General features: G+C 59.8%; 1 protein-coding gene across 1 annotated transcript; it reads left to right on the top strand.

The window, feature by feature from the left end:
• Positions 1-2,156: 2,156 nt before the first annotated feature.
• Positions 2,157-24,351, top strand: RHBDF2 (rhomboid 5 homolog 2). Its single transcript, XM_016212465.2, has 19 exons — positions 2,157-2,342; positions 12,351-12,537; positions 14,954-15,118; positions 15,916-16,040; positions 16,666-16,861; positions 16,947-17,147; positions 18,114-18,242; positions 18,606-18,724; positions 18,881-19,075; positions 19,839-19,950; positions 20,157-20,231; positions 20,388-20,549; positions 20,899-21,008; positions 21,160-21,223; positions 21,310-21,404; positions 21,646-21,721; positions 21,877-21,977; positions 22,148-22,301; positions 23,192-24,351. The coding sequence occupies exons 3-19, from the start codon at positions 14,975-14,977 to the stop codon at positions 23,609-23,611; spliced, it is 2,478 nt and encodes an 825-aa protein (XP_016067951.2). The 5' UTR covers positions 2,157-2,342; positions 12,351-12,537; positions 14,954-14,974; the 3' UTR covers positions 23,612-24,351.
• The last annotated feature ends 668 nt before the right edge of the window (positions 24,352-25,019 follow it).

Here is a 25,019-nt window from a genome sequence, read left to right as displayed (position 1 = left end):
CGGCCCTCCCCATCATCAACCACCTGAGAAGGCCGGGCCGGCTTCGCTACTTTGCAAATTAAGAGCTGGCTCTGAGGCCGCCCTGCCCCGGAGGCTGACCCTGCTGCGTCCACCGCGGGCGCCCCGTAAGCCAAGATTCTGTCGCATCAGGAAGGTCTATGTCGTCGGCCCAGAGGCAACGTAGGTTTTTACGGGGTCTGCCTTAAATGTTAATTCTCTGACTTCTCCAGGGCACCCTCCAACTGTAATCCCGCCCCCGCCCCCCCCACCCCCCTGCGGCAAACACTCTGCACGCTGCTGTCGGCGGCGCTGGGCCGAGAGCCCGGGCAGGTGGAGGCGGGGGAAGTTGAGCAAGAACCGGCCTCGGCCTGGGAAGAGGCCGCCGCCCAGGAGGATGCGGAGGAGGGCGCGCTCGCTGTAAGGGAGATCAGAGAAGGCTTCCTGGAGGCGGAGCTGCGCCGGATTTGGAGTAGCCGGGATGCTCCCAAGGTGTTTCAAGGAAAGGGCGGGGGCTGAAAGGTTGGAGGAAGCAGGCCTATTCGCCCTGAGGACGGGGACGTTGGACGGAGGGGCGCGGGAGGTGGCTGCTGTCGGAGCGGGTTTTCCTGGGGGTGACGCGAAGATGGCAGTTAAGACCTAGATTATGCGCACTGTGAGACTATGAGGAGAGGGCAATGCCCGGAAGATACCAGCTCCGGCGGAAAACGGGGCTCTGCCCAGGCCGGGACCCCACTGGGCAGAGCGCTGCGGGGCAGGCGCCAGCCCTGGAAGATGCCGACGACTCAGCGGGGCCACCAGGGCAGGCGGGAGCCCCGCCCCCGCCCCTGGAGCCCCGCCCCCGCCGTCGCCCCGCCCCCGCCCCTGGAGCCCCGCCCCCGCCGTCGCCCCGCCCCCGGGCCCGGCCCCGCCCCCGCCGCCCCGCCCCCCGGGCCCGGCCCCGCCCCCCGCCGCCCCGCCCCCGGGCCCGGCCCCGCCCCCGCCGCCCTGCGCAGGTAGGGAAGAGGCGGGGCGCCAGGGCCCCGCCCCCAGGAGCCGCGGCCCAGCTGCTCGGCTGCGCGGCTCGGCGCTTCGTCCCGGGACCTGGGGCCGCAGGGAGGTGAGCACGGGCGGCAGGTGGGACCGGGCTCCCCGCCGCAGGGCCTCAGGCGCCGGAGGGGCCCGTGGAGTCGCGCCTGAGCCCGCCCTGGGGCGGCGGGCGCCGCGGGCGAGGGTGCCCGCCCTGCGGAGCTCCAGGGCCCCACGTGGGCCAAGCCGGACGCCGGAGGTCCGGGCTGGACGCGGGCGCGGCGGCGGGACCAGGTCCGCCGGCCCCAGGGGCTCAGCTCGGACTGGATGCCCAGGGGGTCCCTGGGCTAAGGGTCACCTGCTGCGGGGGCAGGACGATCGGACAGAAGTTTCAAGCCCCGGGAGGAAGAAAGGGGACTGCCCCAGGGCAGCACCCGCAGTCCCGCCTTGGTGCCAGAAGGGTCTGGAATTCAGGCCCTCCCCCCTTCCCCCCCTTCCCCCCTCCCCGCCCCTCCCTCGGGGGCGAGCCGCCCTCACCGAGGTGGACACAGGTGTGGGAGGGTGGGCTCGGACAGCAAGGCCGGACCCGAGCTCAGAAATTGGACAGAGGAGTCTTGACTTCTGGACTGAGGTTCCTTGGGGTTAGATTAGGGAGGGGTAAGTCCTCTAGGGGACATGTGTCCCCCAGGACAGAGGGGGAGCCCAGGTCTCAGCCCCAGCCTAAGTGGGCGAGAGACTAAGGGAGCAGGCTGTAGGGTTGGAGTGTCCGAGGAGGGTGGGGCTTGAGGGATTGACCCCACCGTGGGCTGGTTGTTGTTTCCCAAGTGGCTCGCTAGATTTAGGACCCCTGGGTGTGACATTTGCTGGTAAAATAGTGAGCCCAGCATCTGTGTTGTGTTTCTCTCGCTGTCTATAGATAGGGCAGAGGGATACCTGGAAAGTGAAACTTGTGGCTCTTGACCATTTTACTGGCCAGGGGATACTTGGCAATATCTAAAAAACGTTTTGGTTGTTTTTTAGCTCGGACGAGGGGCACAAGTGTTTGACATCTAGTGGGTAGAGGCCAGGGATGCTGCTAAACATCCCGCATGGGACAGCTCCCATGACAAAGAATCATGCAGCTCAAAATGTCAGTAGTGCTGTGCCGAGGCTGAGAAATCCTGCCACAGCGCCTGGTCCAAGTAACAGGCATACCTCGTTTTATTGCGATTCGCTTTTATCGCACTTCACATGTTGCTTTTCTTTTAAACAAATTGCAGGCTAGACCCTCCACCAGCAAAAAGATTACGACTCACTTTATCGCAGTGGTCTGGAACCAAACCCACAATATCTCTGAGGTATGCCTGTAGTTCTCATTGACTGCCCCTCCCTGCCTCAGTTTCCCCAGGGATTGGGAGGAGAACTTGGAATAAACCTAAATGAGATAAGAGGTAAGGAGGGCAGTTATTCCCCTAGCAGGAGGCTGCCTTTGGTGCCTTAAGCCTGCCTCAGGAAGTAGGTCTGGGTGCCATGGGGAGAAGCTGAGACCAGGGGCAGGGGACAGTCCTGAAGTACTTCACCCCAAGGGCAGCCTCCCACACAGGAACTCAGACGTCCCCTGCATATGAGTTTTGCTGTCAGATTTTCCCAAAGCTGCATTGCTGATGCGGGCATGGATGCCCGATGCCATTGACCTGTTGGAGTTTTCCCTTCTGAACTCACACCTAACTCTCCTAGTATTTACACAGGAAAGTATCACCCCAGGGGTATAGCAAGGCACCTAATTCCTCGTGGCTCCCCAGTCTGCTTCTCTCCTGCAGTAAAAAGTTCCACTGTGGTTAGACCAGAGGACGGGCTGGGAGAGCAAGGCCCTCCCTGTGCTCGTGGTGTCAGCTGAGCAAGAGTGAGAGATGGAGGACATCAGAGCTCCAAGACAGGGAGATCCCCGGTAGGGATGACTCTTAGAGAATGGGGCAGGTGGCTGTTACAAGCAGCAGCCCATGTCCACTCCACCCCACCATCCTGCTTCCCATTTCCTGGCAGGATCCACTGGCCCTAGTCACGTTCACTTCTGGACCCCAGAACCCTGCCAGGGTGAGAGAGCAGGTGGCAGTTTCTGGTTTGACGTCTGCATTTTTGGTGGGGTTGTTGTTGTTGTTGTTTTGGTCTTTAAAAGGCTGGAGTGAGACTCCCATCTTTGCAGTAAAACAAAAACCCACAGTAGTGGCCCTCACCTGTAGTGTGCCTCTCAGGTCACAAGGCCGTTCAGGAAGTCAGTTGTGGAGCCCAGGACTGAACCTGGGCCGCCCTTTCCCAGGCCCAGCCCTGAATCCCTGTGCTACGGGCAGTAAACAGACTACCAGGTCATCCTCCCTGGTCCACTCATTTCTGAGCTGCAGCTCTACCTGGCATCTCTCACACTCTGCCCGGGACGGGACTTCCTTCCAAGAGGAGGAATAAGTCACCCCCAATCTGTGACAGAGGCGTGGGGGCCCCCAGTCTAGCTCTGGGTCAGTAGTGGTGTGTTTACTCTGGCCAGAGCTGTGGACACTGCTGTGGCCTCTCTGCAGGGCTCCTATCAACTTGTCTCTGCCCTAGATGAGACAGCAGACAGAGCAGGAAGAAGTCCGGGGTGTGTCCGTGCGTGCATGGACCTGTTCATATCCAGGTGACCCGGTGCTTCCCTTTGGGCCAGGATGAGCAGTGGTGAAATAGGCGGCCCGGCCCCTGCCCGCCCCACAGTGCAGTGTCAGGGGAGATGTTCTCTCCCGGCTGCCTCTCCTCCCCCACACATCCCCGGAGGTCCCTGTGCCACCCACTTTGGAGTAGGCCTCAGTGTTGTCCTGGCCACTCTTGGGGATTTCCAGAGTGAGCGCACACATCTGCTCCCAGTTTCCTATCCTGCTGAGCCAGGCTGGGGGAGGAGTGGTGGGGACGGCATGGCCCTCCCAGAGTGCAGGCTGACCTGGCCTGGTGACCGGGCTACGGAGGGAAGCTGCCAAGCGAGGCAGGTCCCAGGACACAGGCCAGGAGGAGGTGCCCAGACAGTCCATAAAGCTACTATGGCCTCCCTGTGTGAGTCAGATGGGCATAAAGAAAAATTCATTTTGTCATCTTCAGGGAATTACAGAGAGCCACCTTGTCCCCATTGTCTCATTCAGGAAATGTATCCAGGGACTCACCCAGATGCAGGTCGTTTGCAATTCCAAAGCTGCGGGGAGGAAGGATGTTCTGGGCGCCCTGGGAAAGGAGTTGGAGCTGGGTGGGCTGATGAGAAACCCTGGCCTGGTGGGTGGGGAGAAGCGGTGACTCTCAGCCTGGGGAGCCAAGACGCAAGGCCCAGAGGCCAGCGGGCGCAGTGGTCTAGGAGAGTGTGGTCAGTAGGATGGGGGTCACTTCAATAGCCTGTGCCTCAGTTTCCCCAGCTGCACAGTGGGCTCCGGGTGGGAAGGTCGCCGTGAGGATTCCAGCGGTGGTTCGCACAAAGCCTTGGGCCCGGTGCCCAGCCGCAGAACGCGGCGAGGGAGCCGTGGAGATAACGGTATCGTGGCTGCTGCTCGGAGCGTGTCCGTGTGCCCTTGGCACAGGCTTGCGATGACGGAGCCGCGCGTCGTGGGCTGTTGGGGGGACGGGATGAGGCAGTGCTGCTCTGTAGACGTGGCCGTCTAGGTGGGGGAACCGCAGAGCCGTGTCAGCCAAAGGAACTGAGGATGGGGTTCGCTCTGGGAGCGGAGGATCAGGCGTGAACTGCCACCCCCGCCTAGGGGTTTTCCCGCCTGTCGGCTTGTGTGTCATGATGGTGTGGGGGGCAGGGAGGGATGTCATGGAGGCGGTGACGCGCAGCTCTGCTCCCCGGCTCTTGGGGCAAGCTGCCCAAAACCTTGGTTTTCTCTGTTTCCCGTGTGTGGTCCTGGAGCTTGTGCCAAGAACGTCCTTAGGTGGTTCTGTCCCTGGTGCTGGGCAAGAAGCACCTTTTCCCTGTCCAGGTGGCCCTGCCCGGGTTATGCCTCTGTGGTGGCCCCAGAAGGCCTGGAAGCCAAAGTGGGGGATCTACTGGAGCAGGAATTGGAACCAAGGTCTGACTTTATCAGCCAAGGAAGATAACCAGATAAGAACAGAGATAGAGAATGTGAGAGCCCTGTGGTAAAAGGAGAAGTGCTACCCAGGCTTGGGTGATGTCATTTCTGCTTGAGGGAGTGGGAGCGGCTCATGAATCAAAGGCCCAAGCTCCTGGGACTGGCCAGATCTGGACTACTCAGAGTCGCCTCCCCAAGCCTGTTCTCTTGCCATTTTTCTCACCAGTTTGAGGGTGATGGCAGGCTGCAGAATGTGGGGGGGGGGAATCACAGCCCAAGCACCTCCTAACTAGGGAACCTTGGTGGTGGGTTAACCTCTCTGTGCCTCAGCTTCCCACCTGTCAGATAGAAATCTGTTACCTCTAGATTCTTGGCTCACATATAGAGACCAAGTGAGTGATGATGGCAGAGGCCAGCCAGGATGTCAATTACTGGCCATGGACAGGATACCAGGCACTGTGTATTCATGTCTCCTGTTATCTCTGCTGGATTCCTGGCGGGGGTGGGCATCATCCCATTTCACAGCAGGGAAAACTGAGGTTCATACATGGTAACTTGCTCAAAGTCTCCTAGCAGGGTAGGTGGTCAAGGCAGGATTTGAGCCCTGTCTCCAGCCCTCATTCCTCAACAAGACGGCCCATGCTGCCCAAAGCAGGGGGGGGGGGGACAGTGATGAGCTCCCCCATGTGAGTGGCCTGTAAGAGCTTGTGTCCAAGTGCCCTGAAGCCCCAGCACCTCAGGAGCTGGGGCTGGTTCTCTTTCATGGAACCAGCGAGCCCCAGGGCAGAGTTCTGGAAAATTGGGTTTATTAACTCTTGGTTTATTAGCTCTTTAATGACTGTTTACAAGCAGAAAACTGTTTGCCTGGCATGTTTCCTCCCTGCTAAGGGGCACCCGGCACTCTGTTCTGAGTGTGTTGCAGTGCAGGACCCAGGGCAGCTCAGGGCCCGACTTCTGACTGAGTGACCTGCACCAGGGCCTTACTGCTCTGTAAAATATGGCCTAGCTGCTCTGGCCAGTGTGGCTCAGTTGGTTAAGCATCATCCCGTGCACTGAAAGGTCACTGGTTTGATTCCTGGTCAGGGCACATGCCCGAGTTTCAGGCTTGATCACCATGTAGGGGGCATGCAGGAGACGGTCAACTGATGTTTCTCTCCCTCATCAATGTTTCCCTCCCTCTCTCTCTCAAATCAACTTAAAAAAACATTTATAAAAATGTATATAGGGTGTCCCAAAAAGTGTATATACACACTTTGGATAATTATAAAGGCAGTGTTTATTGAAATACATTTCGTTTTCAAAATTGAGCTATCAGCTATTAAAGTGTACATACATTTTTTGGGAGACAGTATATATATGGCCTAGCTAATGGTGACAGGGACACCTAGATTTCACACCCCTGGAAGGATACTCAGCATTTTAAGCATAAACAAACTGAGGCTCAGAGATGTTAAGTGGTTTGTCCGAGGTCACACAGCATTTAGGGCTGAGCCTAAGACTGCCTCCCAGTTGGACAGTGTTTTCACTGTCTGGAGCCAGGCCACAAGGAGGAGTTTGGAAGATGGGTGGACTCCACCATTGCAAACACAAGACAGCCCCATGCTGGGTACCGAGGTGGGTCAGGTCTAGAGACAGCCTGGTCACATCTGGGTGTCAGGGAGCTCCCAGCAGAAGTGAAGTGGGCCTCCCCATCCATATAGTGCCCCACCTTTCCCCCGACCACTGAGATGTGCTAGGCCTCTGCGAGCTCCAAGGACCACTGAACACCCAATTCCTGGTACCCCGAGATCCTGAGAGAGGCAAATCTTGGAGTGTTTAGAGCCAAGCTTGTTCGTGGTGCCCAGCTGGGTGTGTGTTTCTTCTCTAGGAACCCTCCTGCCACCCTGGTGTCTGGCCCAAAGAGGACCAGGGCCTTCTGGGCCACGTCATACCCCTCCCCTTCCCAGCAACGCTCAGAGAGCAGCCGAGCTGGGATGAAACATGCCCCCCATCCCACCAGGCCCATGTACTCCCTTCTCTCTGATGCCCCAAGCTGTAGTTGCCTCCAGGCTCTGGGAGCTGCTGCTGGCCTGGGGTGCGGGAGGGCATTGTCCCAGGGTTCCATTCAGGCACCTGTATCCCTGCTCAGCTGCTGTCCCCTTGTCTGCTCTGACCAGCAGCTCTGGAGTCCAGAGAGTCCCAGAGGAGCCTCTGGGAGGGCACCATGGTGGGCAGGGCCCAGCACCCTGTCCTCTTAGGGGCACCTGGCAGCGCTCTCACTTCCAGTGGTGCCTGGCTTCGTGTGTTGCCAGCAGGTGCATCACCTAGGATGTGAGGACACGTGGCTCTGGTGTTCCTAGCTCAGCTGGCTTCCTAGACCCAAGGAGGATGGGCATTCACACCTCTGCCAGTCCCGCACATGGGCGCGCAGTCCTGAGCCACCCTGGGGTCTGCACTGCCCTGGGAACATGGCAGCCTCTCCCTGCCCCCACCTGCTCTCACTGCTCTAGGCAGCGCCCTGGAACCCAACGCCCGCTTCCCGTGTCTGTGGTCGGCCTGCCACCCAAGCCACTCTAACTGGGTCACAGGGAGCCCAGAACCTGGGGTCTGATGGGAAAAGCCAGTGGGTCATTGAGCACCTGAACCCGCTCCTCCAGTTCTTTATCTTTTTTTTTTTTTAACTACACAAAATCAAACCAGACTTTTAAAAAATATGTTTAATTGCCTTTGTTGAAAGAATTACAGCGGTCCGCCCCTTTTCCCCCCATTTACCCCACTTCTCCTGGGTCCCAGCCCCTCCCCAGGCCTTCACCGCACCGTTGTCTGTGTCCTCTGGTTAATCGCTGCTAACCTTAACCCTAACCCCGGCCTTCCCTCTGAGATTTGTCAGTCTGTATTGATTTTTTTTTAATTTTATTATTGTTTAAAATATTACAGATGTCCCTTTTTCTCCCCAATGACCGGTTCCACCCCGTTCCTTCCCCCTCCCCAGTCCCTCTCCCCACCATTGTCCATATCCTTGGTTGTATATATATGCATATAAATTCTTTGGTTACTCTCTCCCCTCCCCCCACCCGCCCTCCTCCATCCCTCTGTGTATTGATTTTTAGAGAGAGAGAGAGAAACATTGATGAGGGAGAAACATCAACATCTATGGGCTGCCTCCTGCACCCCCCACTGGGCATCCAGCCTGCAACTAACCGACCTGGGGAGCTCTTGGTGCAAGGGCGACGCTCAACCACTGAGCACACTGGCCAGGCGAGTTCTTTATCTGATGAACTGGGTTTGCGCAATGCCCTTCAGGAGGTGGGGGTGAACTAGGGGCTCTCTGGGCAGGGTGTCAGTGAGTGGGACCTGTCCCCTGGGACGTGGGGTGGGCACAAACCCGCAGGTGATCCCATTGTGCCTCTTCACTGGGCAGGCGCAGCGGGTGAAGCCCCTGTGCCCAGCAGGATGCTCAGCTCGTGTGTGCACCTGCCCGCACCTCTGGGCAAGCGGGTACTTGGCAGGAGGGCGGGAGGCCTCTAACTCTGATGACTGAGCCTCCAACGGACAGTTTCCTCCCTCCCTTTCTGTCTTCCCAAACCCTGTCCCAGACCCTCCGCCAGCCTTCTCTGCTCTCCTGCCCTTTGTTCCTGTCCCTGCTCCCTCTTGCCAGGGCCGGGAGGTGTACGGGGTGTCACTGGCCGTGCGGGCAGCTTAGGGACCCGAGGAGGGAGACCAGAGTAGTGACAGCCTTTAGCGAGCAGCTCCTTCCGGGTCTGGTGGGGCCGGAGCCCCTCCCGAGGTCAGCAGATGCAGGGGTTTTGCTGAGGATTGCACGGGGTGGGGGTGGCGGCCGGGGGCAGCTTCCTCTTTCTCTTTGCAGCTTTCTAAAAACGACTGGTTCCCAGAAGGGCTGTGGGTGGGAAAATCGAGTTTCAGTTTCTGTGGCAGGGAAGCAGGGAGACGGGCCACTTCCTCGACCCCTCCCCCTGTCATCCTGTGAGTCAACAGGGGACTGGCAGGGCAGCCTGGCCTCTCTGCCCTGGGACTGCCCACAGCTGGGAGCCCAGGCCAGTTGGAAGTCACTTCTCCTCCCCGCAGGAGGCCCCCAAACTTCCTGATCATGCCTAATGCTTAATAACGGTCTGCTCTTTCCTCCCAGGAGGGACTGCTTACTCTCTCTCCGTTTGTGGCCACTGGCGGTTTGAGCCCACCTGTCCATTACCTGCCAGCTTCTGTCCGGGGCCTGAGCTGATGCTGGCTCCCTGCTCTGGCCCCTCAAGTCCTCAGACCTGGGGTTATGGAGACCCGGTCCATCTTTAGCGAAACCAGGGAGTAGTCTGGAACCTGCTAGTGGGCGTTGGTGGCTGGCAGGTAGAGCCGGGGGAGGGGACTGGAGCCAGACTCCTTGGTGCAGGTGGAACTGGGGGCAGGCTGGCAGACGGAGGAGGGGTGGGAGGCCCTCTAGCACTATGACTGGATGGCACAGTGCTGCTGTTGGGGGCCTCCCTGGGGGACACCTGTGTACCCTGGCAATGTGCTGGGACAGGGCTTCCCTGGCAGTGCCCAGCCCCACCCATTGTGGGGAAATTGGCTTCTCCTGCCGCATCAGCAAGTAGGTTCTGAGTCTGCAGTTCCCTCACTTATGCTGGGTCCTGGCTGCTGCTCGCTGGCTTTGGCTGCTGGGGGTGAGGGTGGTGGGGTGCAGACTGGGTGAGGTGGGGCACCTCGACCTGTGTCATGATTTGAGTGCTGCACCACCCCCACCCCAGTCTGGACCCCACCCTAAGCCCTTCCCTCTACCCGGGCCCCTTATGAGTCCCCTAACTACTCTGGGACTGGAGCTGAAGGCCCCACCAAGGCCAGGATCCAGCTGAGGCAGGTGGCAGTGGCTTAGCCAGGAGGGACAGGCCCTTAGACCTCCCTCACCCCCACTCATGGGCTGGGAGCTGCGGCAGGCCAGGGGGTCTTAGAGCAGCGGATGTGACTGTGGGCCAGGAGGAAGCCTGGTCCCAGGATGTCACAGTTTCCTGCAGTGAGCAAGCACTTCTGGGGTGCAGGAGATAAGCGCTGAGCAGGGCACTCCGAGAGCTCCAGCCCTTTTCCGCCTGGGCTCCCCCTAGACTTGGGTTTTGCAGGCAGCCAGAGTGGGTGTGACCACCCCTGCACTGACACCCCCCAACCCTCACTCCCTGAGCCCTAAGGACAAGTTGGGCACATGTGGTCTCAGGAGCAGCCCCTCTCCTCCCCTCCATGGTGGAACAGGACTGGGGAAATTGGTATTTTTATGCCAAATATGTGACCTTCCTTAGTGTCAGAGCTGGGCCGTCATCTTCTCCAACCCCCTCACTTAACAGAGAAGGAAACAGGCAGGGTGGGGGGCATTGCTTACAGGCCAGGATTCATAGATGGGGAAAGTGGCTCCGCTAGGTACCACACTCCCCAGAAAATGTCCCCACCCCTGCCTTTGCTCTCTAGGGCCTGGCCACAGCCCATGAGGGGGGGTGAGGGAGGTCTAAGGGCCTGTCCCTCCTGGCTAAGCCACTGCCACCTGGCCACTTCTCAGAACCCCCAGGATTGCCTGGGGCTGGTCCCATCTTTCCAGTCCTTCAGCCTGGGGTTGCGCCTGCCTTTCCCCCCATCAGGAGACTGGCACCGATGCTGGCAGCACAGTGGGTCCTGGGCCAGGGGTCCCAGCTGGGGGTGGCATGGCCTTGGGATGGCAGAGCTGGCGGGGGAGTCTGGACTGTTCTGGGGTTGGGGTAACAGGAGGCCCACTGGACACTCATCCTGGGACAGGCAGCGCTCAGTGGAGCCTTCCGGAGGAGGCCGCTTCGTGGGCTGGCTGCAGGGTTGGGGGTGACAGTTTCTGTCCAGGTGGATATGAACTGACTGTCTGCAGCCATACATGTGCCCCCCTCTCGCCTGCCTTCTATCTAGTTAGCTACCAATGGAGCTAACTGTATGTCAGCCCCTGTGCTGTCCAGGACTGTGGGAACACCAGCCGTGCAGGATACTGAGAGAGCTGCTGAGAAAGTGGTTGATTCCGTCTGATGGTGACAAGGAAGGCTTCCTGGAGGAAGTGACACTTTACTTTCATTAAACCAGCTCATAGGCGTTGGCCAGGCAGCCAAGGCGGAGCCTAACATGCCCGGTGCAGAGCCTCACATAAGAGGAGGTGGGAGCTAGGGAGACATGGTGTGTCTGATAGGGTGTAGAGGCAGGTTCTGAAAAGCATGGGGTGCTGATTCCTGGGGTTTGTGGTCAGCTCTGAGTTCCAGAAGGATCCTGCCTGGTTGGTGACCTTACCAGAGCTCAGGCATGGCAGCCCCACGCTCACCCCCAGCCTCCCTCTGCTGCCTGCCTGCCTCCCTTCTTGATGCCAGTTTCCCAGGGCAGTGCTTACGCGATGCCCTCCCTTTGCCCCCGGTCCCAAAGGAGGCCAAGCCAGGGAACTTTCCATGCATGGGCCCCAGTGAGGCTGTCGTCTTAGAGCTGTCCCTAGAGTGGACTCAGAGTAGCATCATCACATGGCTTTAAGGACTCTGAGGAACCAGCCTGCCCAACGCCGAGGCCCACTGCCCGTAACATCCACGGCCAGGCTGCCCTGGGCTGCCCTGGGGCATGGGCTCAGGGCTCCCAGCGCTTGGGTATAGAAGGAAGGATGCCTGAGTCTGTTTATGCCTTAAAGAAATAAGAAACCTCCTGAGCCCCCAGCTCTGCCTCAGGTCCCTCTCCAGGGCCCCCTCCACACCAAAAGTTCCTGTCACCTGTAGTTGGAGGGCTTAGGTAACCAAAGACCCTGAGCTAATATGTAGAGCAAAGGGGGTGCTGCCCTGTGGACTCAGAGGGGGGCCCAGACCAGCCCCCAGCCTCTGGTCCATCCCAAAGCAGTCCCTTGGCCCCTCTCGGTGCCCAGGCTTCTGAAAAACACAATTTGCAAAGTGCTCAGATGCTGACCAAGATTTCCTGTGGCCTGCACTCTCCACTCTGTCTCCTTTAGTGTGGAAGGGGGTGGGGGGAGAGAGAGAGGGAGAAACATCTATGTGAGAGGGACACATCAATTGGTTGCCTCCACTGACCGGGGCCAGGGACTGAACCTGCAACCCAGGTATGTGCCCTTGACTGGGAATCGATCCCGAAACCCTTCGTGTGCGCAGGCCAATGCTTGATCCACTGAGCCACGCTGGCCAGGGCCAAGTTACTCCCTTTTTAATGCTTCATTTTCTGTTGGGTGGATTCCACCTCAATAAATACTTAACGAACCAAAACAACAGCAACGAGAACATTTCCAAGTCGCTGAGCACGGTCCTTCCTTTCTCGCAGGCTCGTGGCCGTGAGCACTCGGGAGCCGCCCTGCTGGCCCAAAGGCCCCCACCGCCTTCCCTCTGAGCCCACCCCTGCACGGCGGAAGCTTCGCCCCGGAGCATCTGTATGAAGTGAGGGACTAGAACATGCTCTAAAGGCCTCTGCAGCGGACCCAGCAAGCTGTCAGCTGAGCCCAGACTTGAAGGTAGGAAGCCGGGTAGCCAGGAGAGTGGGCTCTGGCACTGGCTGCTTCCCCGCCGTTTGTTTGTTTTTCAACAAATACCTGGTGGTGCCACCTGTGGGCCGGCACTCTCCTGGCAGTGGAGGTGCAGCAGTGAATACCAGGCAGCTGCTTCAGGTAGTTAGGGAGAGCTCCTCGGAGGAGGTGGCATGCAACCTGGGACCGGAATGATGAGAAGGAGCCGCCTACTCTGTTGTGCGATGATCCGATCTGGGCACGGAGGGACCGGCATGGGGAGAGGCCCAACATTTATGGAGCACCTACTTGAGGCGTTTTATAAACAGCTTTATTGAGATATAATTCACCTAAAACCATCCTTTAAAGTGTGTGATTCAGTGGTTTTTAGGGTATCCACAGGTAGGTATGACCATCACCACAATTAGCTTCAGAACATTAACCCTCACCCTTCAGCCACCACCTCCCCCAGCCCCGAGCAAGGACTCATGTCTCTGGATTTGCTTATTGGGACTTTTATCTGGATGGACTCCTGTAGCATGGGACACGCTGCTTGTGTGTGTGTCCTGTTCACTCACATGATGCTCAGGAGGGAGGAAGTTAGTCCCCCGTCGTAGGTGAGGATGGGGGTGACCTGTGGTCAAGGGCAGGTCCGTGTGCCCGTCAGGCCGAGGCCTCCTGGCTCCAGTCTGTGGTTTGGGCCACGACTCCCCAGTACCTCCCTGCAGGGTGGGCAGGAGGGGGCAAGGCGGAGACAAAGCCACACAGGGCCCAGAGTTCCCAGTGAGAAGCCTGGACTGTACTTTAAGTGAGAATAGGAAGCTCTGGGACAGTTTTGAGCAGCAAGTGACTGTGATTTTGTGCCTTTAGAAGGCGACTTCTGCTGCTGTTTGGAGAATGGTCATGAGGGTGGAGGCCCAGGGGCAGCAGGTAGAGGAATTAGGAGGCCTCTGTGATGCTTCAGGTGATAGATGGTGGCCCTGGTGGGGCCCAGGTAGAGATGGAGGAGACGAACAGATTTGGAACATATGTGATCACTGTGTAACCCGATCATCCCATACCTTGGCCCCACCTGCCCTTGGCCAGAGGGCTCGTGTGTCACCCTCCCCGTCATCTGTGCACACCCAGGGTTGGCACCCTCATCGGAAGGTGGCAGTGGGGTCCCTGGCCTTGTCCGGGGTGAAGAAGAAACCAAACCTGCCCCAGGAACCTTGGGAAGTGGGGCGAGGAAAGAGCTAAGGATTTTATGGAGCAAAAGGTCCCAGGGCAGCGTGAGTGATGCGAGGAAGAGCACAGCATAGGCAGAGGGTGTTGATTCTGGTGGAATCCAAGGGGACGTGGGGATTGGAGTCTGGGGTAAATTACCCACCTCCTTTTGGCAGGGCCATTTGGCAAGATCTGTTGAAATTCAAGACACACTTGTGTCCAACCCAACCCAACCCAGCAATTCTACTTCTCGCACTTTGTCTGTGATAGCACTCGGACATGCACATGCAGCACAGACAGGACTGTTCCTTAACATCAGACGTGAGTCTGAAGTGCTGGAAGCATCCTAAATAACCTCCAGCCTGGAACTGAGTAAATCTCAGGGCCTTCCTCTCGGTGAGATCTGCAGTTGCCAGGAAAGAGATCTGTCTATGTGTGCTGACGGGACAGTGTGCCTGCCACAGGAGGACAGGTGTGAGTGTGGGTGAAGTACCTACCTGGGTCCTGTTCCAGGGGGCATCTGGAAGGACAGGCACACAGCTCCCTCCAGGACAGGTGACAGGCAGGCCACGAGCTCACTCTCTGCTTTATGGAGTCCTCTGACTCTTCTTCCATTCTTTTTTTTTTTTTTGCAATGAACATATATCACTTGTATTTTGATAGAAAAGTACACAGGTGGCAGTTTCGGTTACCTCTGAAAAAGGAACCAGGCAGTCTTGGGGGACAGGGACAGATGGCTTTCTGGTCTGAGAATTAGACTGAGCCGCCACTTCCTCCCGGCAGTGTGGGGCCGTAGTTTGTTGTTTGTGGACCGGTCACCAGACTGCTCCCCAGCCTTCTTGTCCTCCCCCAGGGACAAAGGCCAGGCCTGGCCCCTGGTGGCCAAGATCTCTGTGGCTCCCCATCTTCTGTCTTCCTGTTCCTTTCCGTGTGTGGTCCTTGCCTGAGCAGAGACCAGAAATGGACCGAGGTGGAGGGTTGGGGGCTTCCCAGCTCCCACTGGTCTGGAATTCAAATGAAGGGGGACAGAAATAGACCTTCGTGGCGTACCCCCCTCAGCCGGGTTCAGTCTCTACCGCGTGGCTTAGTGTCCGGAGTTAGGTGAGAACCAACTTTTGGCAGGTTGTTCTCAGTCTGGGCTGCCCTCCCTGGCACCTGGGTCCCCGTGTCCCCTCCCATTCTCAACACACCTGTGCTTCCCTCCCTGTCTCCTTTCCAGCCGCCCTGCCCCCTGCCCACCATGGCCTCTGCGGACAAGAATGGCGAGAGCGTCTCCTCTGTGTCCAGCAGCCGGCTGCAGAGCCGGAAGCCGCCCAACCTGTCCATCACCATCCCGCCTCCCGAGGCCTCAGCCCCCGACGAGCAGACCAGCATGCTGCCCCAGGTAAAGGGCAGCCTGTGGGCTCTCTGCCCTGCCGCAGGTGACACGTGTGCCCACATGACACCTTTGGGGCAGCTCCACTTCCTGGAGGAGGTTCCTTCCCCAGCACTGCCGCCTGGGTGGCCCTTGACTTAGGCCTGTACCCCGCTTTCCTGGGCCCGGACATCACAGGGAGCAGGCCCTGAACTCAGGAGCTCCATCTCCATCTCCCGGTGGTCCAGGCAAAACAAGAAATGCTGTTTCTGAGAACGGGCTTGTCAGTCCCACCTGGGACTTGGCTGTTTCCATGTCCTTGCCCAGGCCCTTCCGAGGGCTGTGGGCTGTCTGGGACTTGGGGGAAGGGGGCCCATGCGTCTTTGGCATCAGCAGCCTGACCTCACAGCGCCTGCTCCTCTGAGAAGAGAAACGAATCAATGTTTCCAACGGGCTGGACCACTGGTCCATAAAGAGCTCATTGAAAACAGGCTCGAAACAGCGTGGGCTCCCGCACAGCCTGGGACATAAAGGGGACCTGTGTTGATGCCGCCCGCTCGCCCCAAGGGCTCTTTCAGACATACAGAAACAGGCCAGGACATCCTGGTGTGACGAGGGAGGAGTCGGGGAAATGCATGCTGGGCTTTCTGAAAAACGTTAGAAAACGGTGATTTTACCTTCAGAACAAAAGCAGCTTGGGGTGTAAGTTGGGGTTGAGGTCTGTTCTCTTAGAGTTTTCATGTTGGGAGCCAGCGGAGATGTAGCCTGGGACCCGGGCACGTGCGCACACCCACACCCACCCTCTGCTGCCTCCCGCCTCCCCACAGAGGCCCAGGAATCCAGCCTACTTGAAGAGCGTCAGCCTCCAGGAGCCACGGGGACGATGGCAGGAGGGCTCCGAGAAGCGCCCCGGCTTCCGCCGCCAGGCCTCCCTGTCTCAGAGCATCCGCAAGTGAGCCGCCCGGCCGCCCCAGCGGCCCCCCTCCTAGAAGGCATAGGCAGGCACGAGCAGCCTCCCCCTGCAGGGTGGACGTGGGAATCTAGCCCCGAGTTACAGCTGGGGACGCTGAGGCCCGGGGGGGTATGTGCTTTGCATAACGTCCCAGGTTGATTCTGAGGGGTTCAAGGAGGTGGGGGTGGGTCGCTGCCACTCAGAGTGGCTCTCAGAGGCCAGCCCAGCCCAGCTCCTCAGGCTCTGGCCTTGATTCCACCTCTGCTCATCTGGCCGTTGGAGACCGAACCAGGGGCTCAGGGGAAGCTGATCTGCCACTGCACACACACGTGCCCTGTCACCTTGTCACCCCTGCATGCACATGTGTGCCATCAACTCTCATCGCTTCCCTTTGCACGCACGTGCCATCATCTAAAGTCAGCCCCCTGTACACGCACATGCCCTGTCACCTCGTCACTCCTGAATGTACACTTGCACCGTCAGCTCTCCCATCACTTCCCCCGTGCACCCATGTGCTGTGACCTCAGGTCACCCCCCCGACCCCTGCACACGCACCTCCCCAGCAGCACTCCTCGTGGCTGCCCCGCTGTGCGTGTGCGCACACACCTGCCTCCTCTGTCCACAGGGGCACCGCGCAGTGGTTCGGGGTCAGCGGCGACTGGGAGCTGGAGCGGCAGCACTGGCAGCGCAGAAGCCTGCACCACTGCAGCGTGCGCTACGGCCGCCTCAAGGCCTCGTGCCAGCGCGACCTGGAGCTCCCCAGCCAGGACGTGCCTTCCTTCCAGGCCACCGAGTCTCCAAAGCCCTGCAAGATGCCCAAGGTGGACTCCATCAGGGACCAAGAGGGCAGCGGGCGACTTCGCCCAGGGGCCCGTCCGCTCTGCTCACCGCCTCCCTCCCTTGCAGATTGTGGACCCTCTGGCCCGAGGCCGGGCATTCCGCCACCCTGACGAGGTGGACCGGCCCCACGCCCCCCACCCACCGCTGACCCCGGGGGTTCTGTCCCTCACCTCCTTCACCAGCGTCCGCTCTGGCCACTCCCACCCTCGCCGGAAGAAGATGTCTGTGGCCCACATGAGCTTTCAAGCTGCCTCTGCCCTCCTCAAGGTGAGATGCCCCCCTGCCTCCGCCCAGTCTCCCTCCCTCTCCTGACAGCAGCCCCCAGAGCTCACCCAGGCTCCTTCCTTTGTGCCCAAGGCAGTGGATGCCTGGAATCCCTGGGCAGAGAGAGGGGGCCTGCAGCCCAGCAGCTGGGCCCACGTCCTAGCCCCAGTTCCCAGCTGAGCCCCTGCCATCTCTCTGGTTTGGGAAACTGGTTTCTGCACCCACATGGGCTGGGAGAGCAGGAAGTGAAAGATGCAGTCAGCACTCATCACCCGTTTACTGAGCCCATCGTTTGTGCTGGGCAGGGGGCTGCAGAGGGAAATGAGCCAGTGTTCCTGCCCTGGACGAGCCCCAGCCCAGGTGAGGGCGGATGTCACCATTCAGTGTGATAAGTGTAGGGCCTGCCTGGAGGAGGTGCTGCCCCATCGCGCCCAGGAGAGGGGCTGATGTCAGGGAAGGCACTTGAGCTGAGCTCAGAAAAATAAGGAAAAATTTGCCAGGAAAGGAAGGAAAGGAACAGCATTCTCAACAGAGAGAATGGCTTATGCAAAGGCCTGGAGGTAGGAGGGGGCATGGCCCTTTGGGGGAGCAGCAGGTGGGTCTACGTGGTTTTAGTTACAATGGCAGGAGGTGGGGTCCAAAAGGTGGGCAGGGGCCTAGTGCGCCGTACCGAGAAGCGAGGACTTGAAGGAGTGGCCCACGTCTCGGGACTAAGGATGCGGGATGAGTGGTGGGTGCCAGCTGCCCGAGCCAGAGGGCAGGAGGTGGCCGGGGAGAAGATAGGCGCAAGCCGTGGGGAAAGGGATGGTGCATTCAGGGCTCTGGAGAAGCTAGTGCCTTGTTCCTGGCCCTCCATGCTCTGGGCGGGGTTCCACCTCCCAAGGCAACTGGGGGGGGGGCTTGACGATTTCTCTGGTGTCGGGGGCACCTGACTAGAGCCTAATGCCCTTGCCTCTGCCCTGTGCACAGGGACGCTCAGTACTGGATGCCGCTGGACAGCGGTGCCGGGTGGTCAAACGCAGCTTCGCCTACCCCAGCTTCCTGGAGGAAGATGCAGTCGACGGGGCAGACACATTCGACTCCTCGTTTTTTAGTAAGGCAAGCGTGGGGTGTGGGCCCTCGGGGCAGGGGGCAGGGTGGCCTGGGAGCTAGGAGAGTTGACTTGGCCCCGACCATTCCCTGCCAGGAGCCCCTGAGGGATCCAAAGGCCCATTGGTGGGATAGGATATGCCACCTCACGGAGCTCCTGAGTCCCCATGTTACTGTCGGGCTGAGCGAGGACCTGGGGGTGAGGCAGGGTGCCCACCAGCAAAGTCACCGTCAGAGCCAGCACACATGGACCTTTCGCTTCCCTCCCAGAGAGCCTGCCTGTCCTTGAGTTGAGCTGTGGGGGGCAGTGTCAGGGACAAGGACTCCTTACACTGTCTCTTTTTGTGTCCTTCACGCCCACCCCCACCCCAGGAAGAAATGAGCTCCATGCCCGATGATGTCTTCGAGTCTCCTCCCCTCTCCGCCAGCTACTTCCGGGGGATCCCACGCTCGGCCTCCCCCGTCTCCCCCGATGGGGTGCAGGTCTCTCTGTGAGTTCTGGGCAGTCCCTCCTGCAGGAGGAGGAAGGTGGCATAGCTGGGAAAGGGCTCCCCAGAGCCCAGTGACCCCGGGGGCCCCCCCGGACCACAAGTCCCTCCTGGGTCTTATGAGGTGGGCATTATGCTGAGAGCCACTGTCCCCAGCAGGAAGGAGTGTGGCCGCGCCTCCTTGCCTGTGGCCAAGCGCGGCAAGCGCATCGCCTCCAAGGTGAGGCACTTTGCCTTCGACCGGCAGAAGCGGCACTACGGCCTGGGCGTGGTGGGCAACTGGCTGAACCGCAGCTACCGCCGCAGCATCAGCAGCACGGTGCAGCGGCAGCTGGAGAGCTTCGACAGCCACCGGTGAGTGGGCGGGAGCCGTGCCGGGGCCTGTCCACCCTGGAGCACCTGGGAAGGGTCCCCGGGCACTTGGTGCCTCTTCTCCACCTTCCCACTTCCTGGGCTCCCAGGTGGCAATCCATCAACAGCCTCCATTGAGTGCCAGCCCACAGGCCTGCAACTGAGTCCTGACAGAATGGCTCGGGGAGGGCCGGATGGGTCAGAGGGACAGTTAGGAGCCGTGACCATGAGTGAGGGGACTGGTGGGAGAAGACACGTACCAAGACCTTGGGGGAAGCCAAAAAATGGAGAGGGGCAGTTCTCGAAGAGTGGACGATTGGCAGCCACCGAATAGACATTAGACCGCAAATTAGAAAAAATTAATAACAGATGTGGTGAGAGTCCTGTGGAGTAGGACAGAGGGGGAGTGAGCAGCTGCGGGGGTGCAGTCAGGATGAGCAACAGTGAGCTGGCTGAAGAGAATGGGAAGAGCATCCCTGACAAAGGAAGCAGGGTGTGCAAAGGCCCTGTGGCTGCGAGGAACTGCAAGAGGAGAGGAAGGAGGCTGGGGAGGGGGGCACAGCAGGGCCTTGCAACCAGTGGGAGGGGGCTGATACTAGACTTTATCCCAAAGGCATCGGGAAGCCATCCAAAGGTTTCAAGCTGGGAGCTGCGTAGAGGTGCCTTTTAGGAGTTACTGGTGAAGGATGAGTGGGAGGGAGAAGGGTGGAGGGGAGAGAGCAGGTGAGAGCTGAGCATGGGGTGCTGACTCAGGCCTCTGCCCCAGGCCCTACTTCACCTATTGGCTGACTTTCGTCCACATAATCATCACACTGCTGGTGATCTGCACATACGGCATCGCTCCCGTGGGCTTCGCCCAGCACGTCACCACCCAACTGGTGAGTGGGCTGCAGAAGTTGGGCTCCGTATGGGGGTCCTGGCCCCCCAGGAGGCCTCAGCATAATGGGCCACCAAATGCCTCCCACGGCAACAACCTGGCCCAGGTGGGAGGGTGCGCTGGGCTCCCACTGCTTTGCTGGAGGAAGGGGCCCAACCCTGGATGGAAACCCCTCTTCCCACCTCCCTCCTTCCACCTCTGCGCCAGGTGCTCAGGAACAAAGGTGTCTACGAGAGCGTGAAGTACCTCCAGCAGGAGAACTTCTGGATTGGCCCCGGCTCGGTAAGAGCCCAGGGGACAGCATCTCAACAGGAGCCCTGGGCCTGTCTCCTCCAGCTGGGCAGGGAGGGGCTTGGCCTGCCCTGTACCCCCCCTCATCAGGGGACACTCAACAGAGGGGCCAGGTCTGGGCCAGAACTCACTCCCTGCCCCCCATAGATTGACTTGATCCATCTGGGAGCCAAGTTCTCGCCCTGCATCCGGAAGGACCGGCAGATCGAGCAGCTGGTGTCCCGGGAGCGAGACCTGGAGCGGGACTCAGGCTGCTGCGTCCAGAATGACCACTCCGGCTGCATCCAGACCCAGAGGAAGGACTGCTCGGTGCGGGCAGGGGCCACCATCCTCCCTGGGCCCCTATACCACGTCCACTTACCCTGGCCTAGGGGAGGGACCCTTCAAGGGCAGTGACCATGTTCCCTCTTCCTTCCTCTCCCTTCCTCTGCCCTCCCCAGCCTCACACACCCCTGTACATGGTCTAGCACTGGGAGGATGCCACCCTCCCCAACCCAAGCAAGTGAAAGCTGGGTCTTGAGAGTGTCACCCAGGGGTGGGGGTCTGAGAGATGGGCCTGAGCCCTGAGATGGGAAGAGCCCTTATCCTGAAGGATCCCCTAACCACTTGGATTGGTGTGGCCCTGTCCTGGCATGACCAGCCTACCTCCATCTCCCAGGAGACTTTGGCTACTTTTGTCAAGTGGCAGGATGATATGGGGCCCCCCATGGACAAGTCCGATCTGGGCCAGACGCGGACATCAGGGGCTGTGTGCCACCAGGACCCCAGGTATAGTCCCAGGGTGGCCCGCAGCAAGGCTGAGAAGATGGGGTTGAGGATCCCTTTGTCTGTGCCACCCACGGGGACATTGGTGGGTGGGTGTGGTGGGCTGGGGGTGCCAGAGCCCCTCATTTTGCCCCCCTCTGACCTCTGCCTCCAGAACCTGTGAGGAACCGGCCTCCAGTGGTGCCCACATCTGGCCTGATGACATCACCAAGTGGCCAGTGAGTATCCAGAGCAGAGAGTGGTCTGGGAAAGGCAGGGAAGGGGCTCCCACCACACAAGCCGACCCCCCGTTGGTGCCCCACAGATCTGCACAGAGCAGGCCAGGAGCAACCGCACGGGCTTCATGCACATGGACTGCCAGATCAAGGGCCGGCCCTGCTGCATCGGCACCAAGGGCAGGTGAGCCACCTGGCCCTCCGCCCAGGGCCCCCTGCACTCGCCCGAACTGGGCTGATGTCCTCCCTCCTCTACTCTGGGGCCACCTGTGGTGGGAGCAGGATGAAGGGGTGCTTTCCCTAGAGCCTAAGTCTCTGCAGAGGGGCATCGCCTTCCCACTAGTGTTGCTGGCTGTGGCCAGGCACTGGCTCCAAGCCAGGTGGGCAGGGGTACTACGGGCCCTGACATCTTCCCTGTCCCCCAGCTGTGAGATCACCACTCGAGAGTACTGTGAATTCATGCACGGCTATTTCCATGAAGAGGCAACGCTCTGCTCCCAGGTGAGGCAGGGCCTGGGCATAAGAAGCTGGGCATAGCAGCTACTGGAGCTGGCCTCATGGGTGCCCTCCTGCAGCGGGTATCAGCTGTGCCCCCCACACCAGGGCCTCCAACCCATCCAGGTCCTGGGCACTGACCCCCACGCCCTCACCACCAGGTGCACTGCTTGGACAAGGTGTGCGGGCTGCTGCCCTTTCTCAACCCTGAGGTCCCAGATCAGTTCTACAGGCTCTGGCTGTCTCTGTTCCTCCACGCTGGGTAAGTCTTCTCAATGCCCACCCCCCAAGCCCCTGTGGTGGCTGCCCACCTGCACCTCCTGTGGAGGGGCTCCTGCGCCAGGGCCCAGCCAGCACCCACTGCTCCTGAAGCGCCTGGCTGGTGACTGTGGCAGACGTGGGAGGCTTATGCCTGTGTCCCCCCCACCCCAGCCTGGTGCACTGCTTCGTGTCCGTGGTCTTCCAAATGACCATCCTTCAGGACCTGGAGAAACTGGCCGGCTGGCACCGCATCTCCATCATTTTCATCCTCAGTGGCATCACTGGCAATCTCGCCAGTGCCATCTTCCTCCCATACCGGGCAGAGGTAGGGACTCTGGCCGGGGTAGGAGGGACGGGAGGGCCAGCTTGGATGCTCCCCACCCCGCCTGCACAGCGTCTGCCAGAGGGACACATGGCCTCTTCCATGCTGGGATCAGCAACGGATGGACTGCTAAGCTCTAGGCTTATTGGACGATCCTTTAATCCTGGGCCCTGAGGGAGCATGTCCCTGAGTCATGCTCAGATGGCACCTCCAGAAAGACCTTTCTGGATGCTGTCCCTCACTCTGATCCTTCTCTCTGCTTTGTTTCTCATGACCACGACCAATGCCTGCCACCATATCACACATCTGTAGGCTGAGCCATAGGAAGTGGCTAGTATGTGACTGTTTACACACAGGGTCGGCAGTGTTGTTTTTGTTGTTTGTCTTTTAAATATGTTTTTTAAAAAAAAATTTTTTTTTTATATGTCTTTATTGATTTCAGAGAGAGGAAGGGAGGGGGAGAGAGAGAGAAACATCAATGATGAGAGAGTCATCGATAAGCTGCACGCCCCCACCGGGGATCGAGCCTGCAACCCGGGCATGTACCCTGACCTGAAATCGAACCCATGACTTCTTGGTGCATGGGATGATGCCTAACCCACTGAACCACACTGGCCAGGCAGTTTTTGATCTGCTCACCCTAACGCTGTTGCCCTGTCCAGTGTCTGTCCCCTCCCCTGGAGTACCGGGCACAGAGAAGTGCCTCTCTGCTGAATGTTGGGTGGAAGCAGCCCAGCCTTGGTCCAGCAGCTCCCTGTCCCCTGAGCTGCAGGGCCCACCGTGGGAAGGGCTCTCGGATAGGATGACTCGGGTTCCAGCGCTTCAGCCCGGCTGTGCCCGGGCTCCCTGTGCGCCTGGTCCTGGCAGTGACCCGCCTCCCCTCCCCCCGCCAGGTGGGCCCGGCCGGCTCGCAGTTCGGCCTCCTCGCCTGCCTGTTCGTGGAGCTCTTCCAGAGCTGGCAGCTGCTGGAACGGCCCTGGAAGGCCTTCCTGAACCTGTCGGCCATCGTGCTTTTCCTGTTCGTGTGCGGCCTGCTGCCCTGGATCGACAATATCGCCCACATCTTCGGCTTCCTCAGTGGCCTGCTGCTGGCCTTCGCCTTCCTGCCCTACATCACCTTCGGCACCAGCGACAAGTACCGCAAGCGCGCCCTCATCCTGGTGTCGCTGCTGGTCTTCGCCGGCCTCTTCGCCTCGCTGGTCATCTGGCTCTACGTCTACCCCATCCACTGGCCCTGGATCGAGTACCTCACCTGCTTCCCCTTCACCAGCCGCTTCTGCGAGAAGTACGAGCTGGACCAGGTGCTGCACTGACCGCGTGCCCCGCGGGGCCCCGCGACAACACAGGGATGGCGCCTGGACGGGCTGCCTGCCCGGGAGCGCCCCGCCTACACTCCAGAGACACCAGCAGGGTGCCCGGGCCCTGGTCCCAGTTCAGAGGAGGTCACAAAGGCGGGTTCCTCGGGGGACTGAGGTCCCCCCCTGCTGTGTTCCTGGCCCTGGCTGGGGAGCACTCTGAGCACCTGCTTCTCGGAAGCTTAGAGCTCGGGCCCCGACTTACCCTGCTGCTGGGACCGCCACCTGGGGGTGGGTTTCTTTCTTCCCAGGGTTCTCAGGCTGCTGCCATTTCCCACCCCAGCCTTTACTGGTGCCTGTGCCCTTACCAGGGACGTGGCCAGGGGTCCCAGCAGGTTCCCACCTCCTCCTCACCACGGCCCCCTTCCCTGTCTCTCCTGTCCTCTCTGCCCCACGAGCCCACTTGGCAGTGGCCTGCTGAGTCTGCCCGTAAGGTGGCCAGACACTGGGAGAGGCTGCGGCCGTGGCCCGGCGCGGAGAAGCGGCGTGGAGAGAGACTGGGAAGCCAGGAGCCTTCTCCTTGGGAGCAGGCGGAGGCCGTACCCCCTGCATTCCCCGTCAGCCAGTGTTCTGCCTGGGGTCTGGCTCTGACAACAGCCCGCCCCACCGCCCGTGATGTGGGCGGGGTCTGGGCCACCCCAAGGACCCTGCTCCCAGGGGTTGCCCAAGGCTCGGTCAGGCCCATTTTTTACTGGTTCATATTATGGTCCTAATTTTTAAAAGTAACGCTAACTTTGTATGGATGATGTCTCAGATGTATTAAATGATACTCTTTGAGGAATATCATCTTTTGACCTGAGGCCTTGGAAAGAAGGAAAGCTGGAGCCTTATTTTGGGGGTGGAGGGTGGGTCAGCTGGGAGGAACTCGAGGGCAGGGGCTTGGCAAAAAGGAACAGCGGAAAGCTTGTGGAACTTGTGGGGGATTTGGTTGGAACAGAAACCAGGCTGGGGTCCCATGGAGGGCCTCAGAGGGGTCCCTTGAAAGGCTGGAGTTAAATTCTGAGACCTCCGGCATCCCCTAGCCTCACGTGGGCTGAGGGGCAGGCCACCCTGGACAGCTCCATTCACTGTACCAGTGCCTCACCCAACCCTTTTCCCCACCCACGGGGGCCACCCAGGAGGTGATGGGCACGACCACTTTATTACTATGGGCAGAGGACCCAGGGTACCTGGAGCTGGGGGAGGTAGCCCCTGCACTTTCTGCTCCCAGCACCCCCCCACATTCCAGGGCTAAGCTTGAGAAGGGACATCCCTGGGACTGGAGGGAACAAGGGCCCTGAGCACTGGGCTCCTGTGAAGAGGAGGACAGGGCCCTGGTACTGAGCCCCGCCCGCCTCCCTGGAGGACCCCATTGGTTCCTGAGGAA

The sequence above is a fragment of the Miniopterus natalensis genome, chromosome 17, assembly GCF_054644295.1.
Source record: "Miniopterus natalensis isolate mMinNat1 chromosome 17, mMinNat1.hap1, whole genome shotgun sequence".
NCBI lineage: Eukaryota > Metazoa > Chordata > Mammalia > Chiroptera > Miniopteridae > Miniopterus > Miniopterus natalensis.
Note: the sequence above shows the minus strand (reverse complement) of the source record. Positions and strands in the feature narration are given on the sequence as shown.

Bases quoted from the DNA above. Each gene is read 5' to 3' on its own strand.
- RHBDF2 (XM_016212465.2), top strand. From the start codon at position 14,975: ATGGCCTCTGCGGACAAGAATGGCGAGAGCGTCTCCTCTGTGTCCAGC. The intron at 19,076-19,838 runs GTGAGTGGGCGG...CCTCTGCCCCAG, and splicing joins GAGAGCTTCGACAGCCACCG to GCCCTACTTCACCTATTGGC. The intron at 20,232-20,387 runs GTAAGAGCCCAG...TGCCCCCCATAG, and splicing joins TCTGGATTGGCCCCGGCTCG to ATTGACTTGATCCATCTGGG.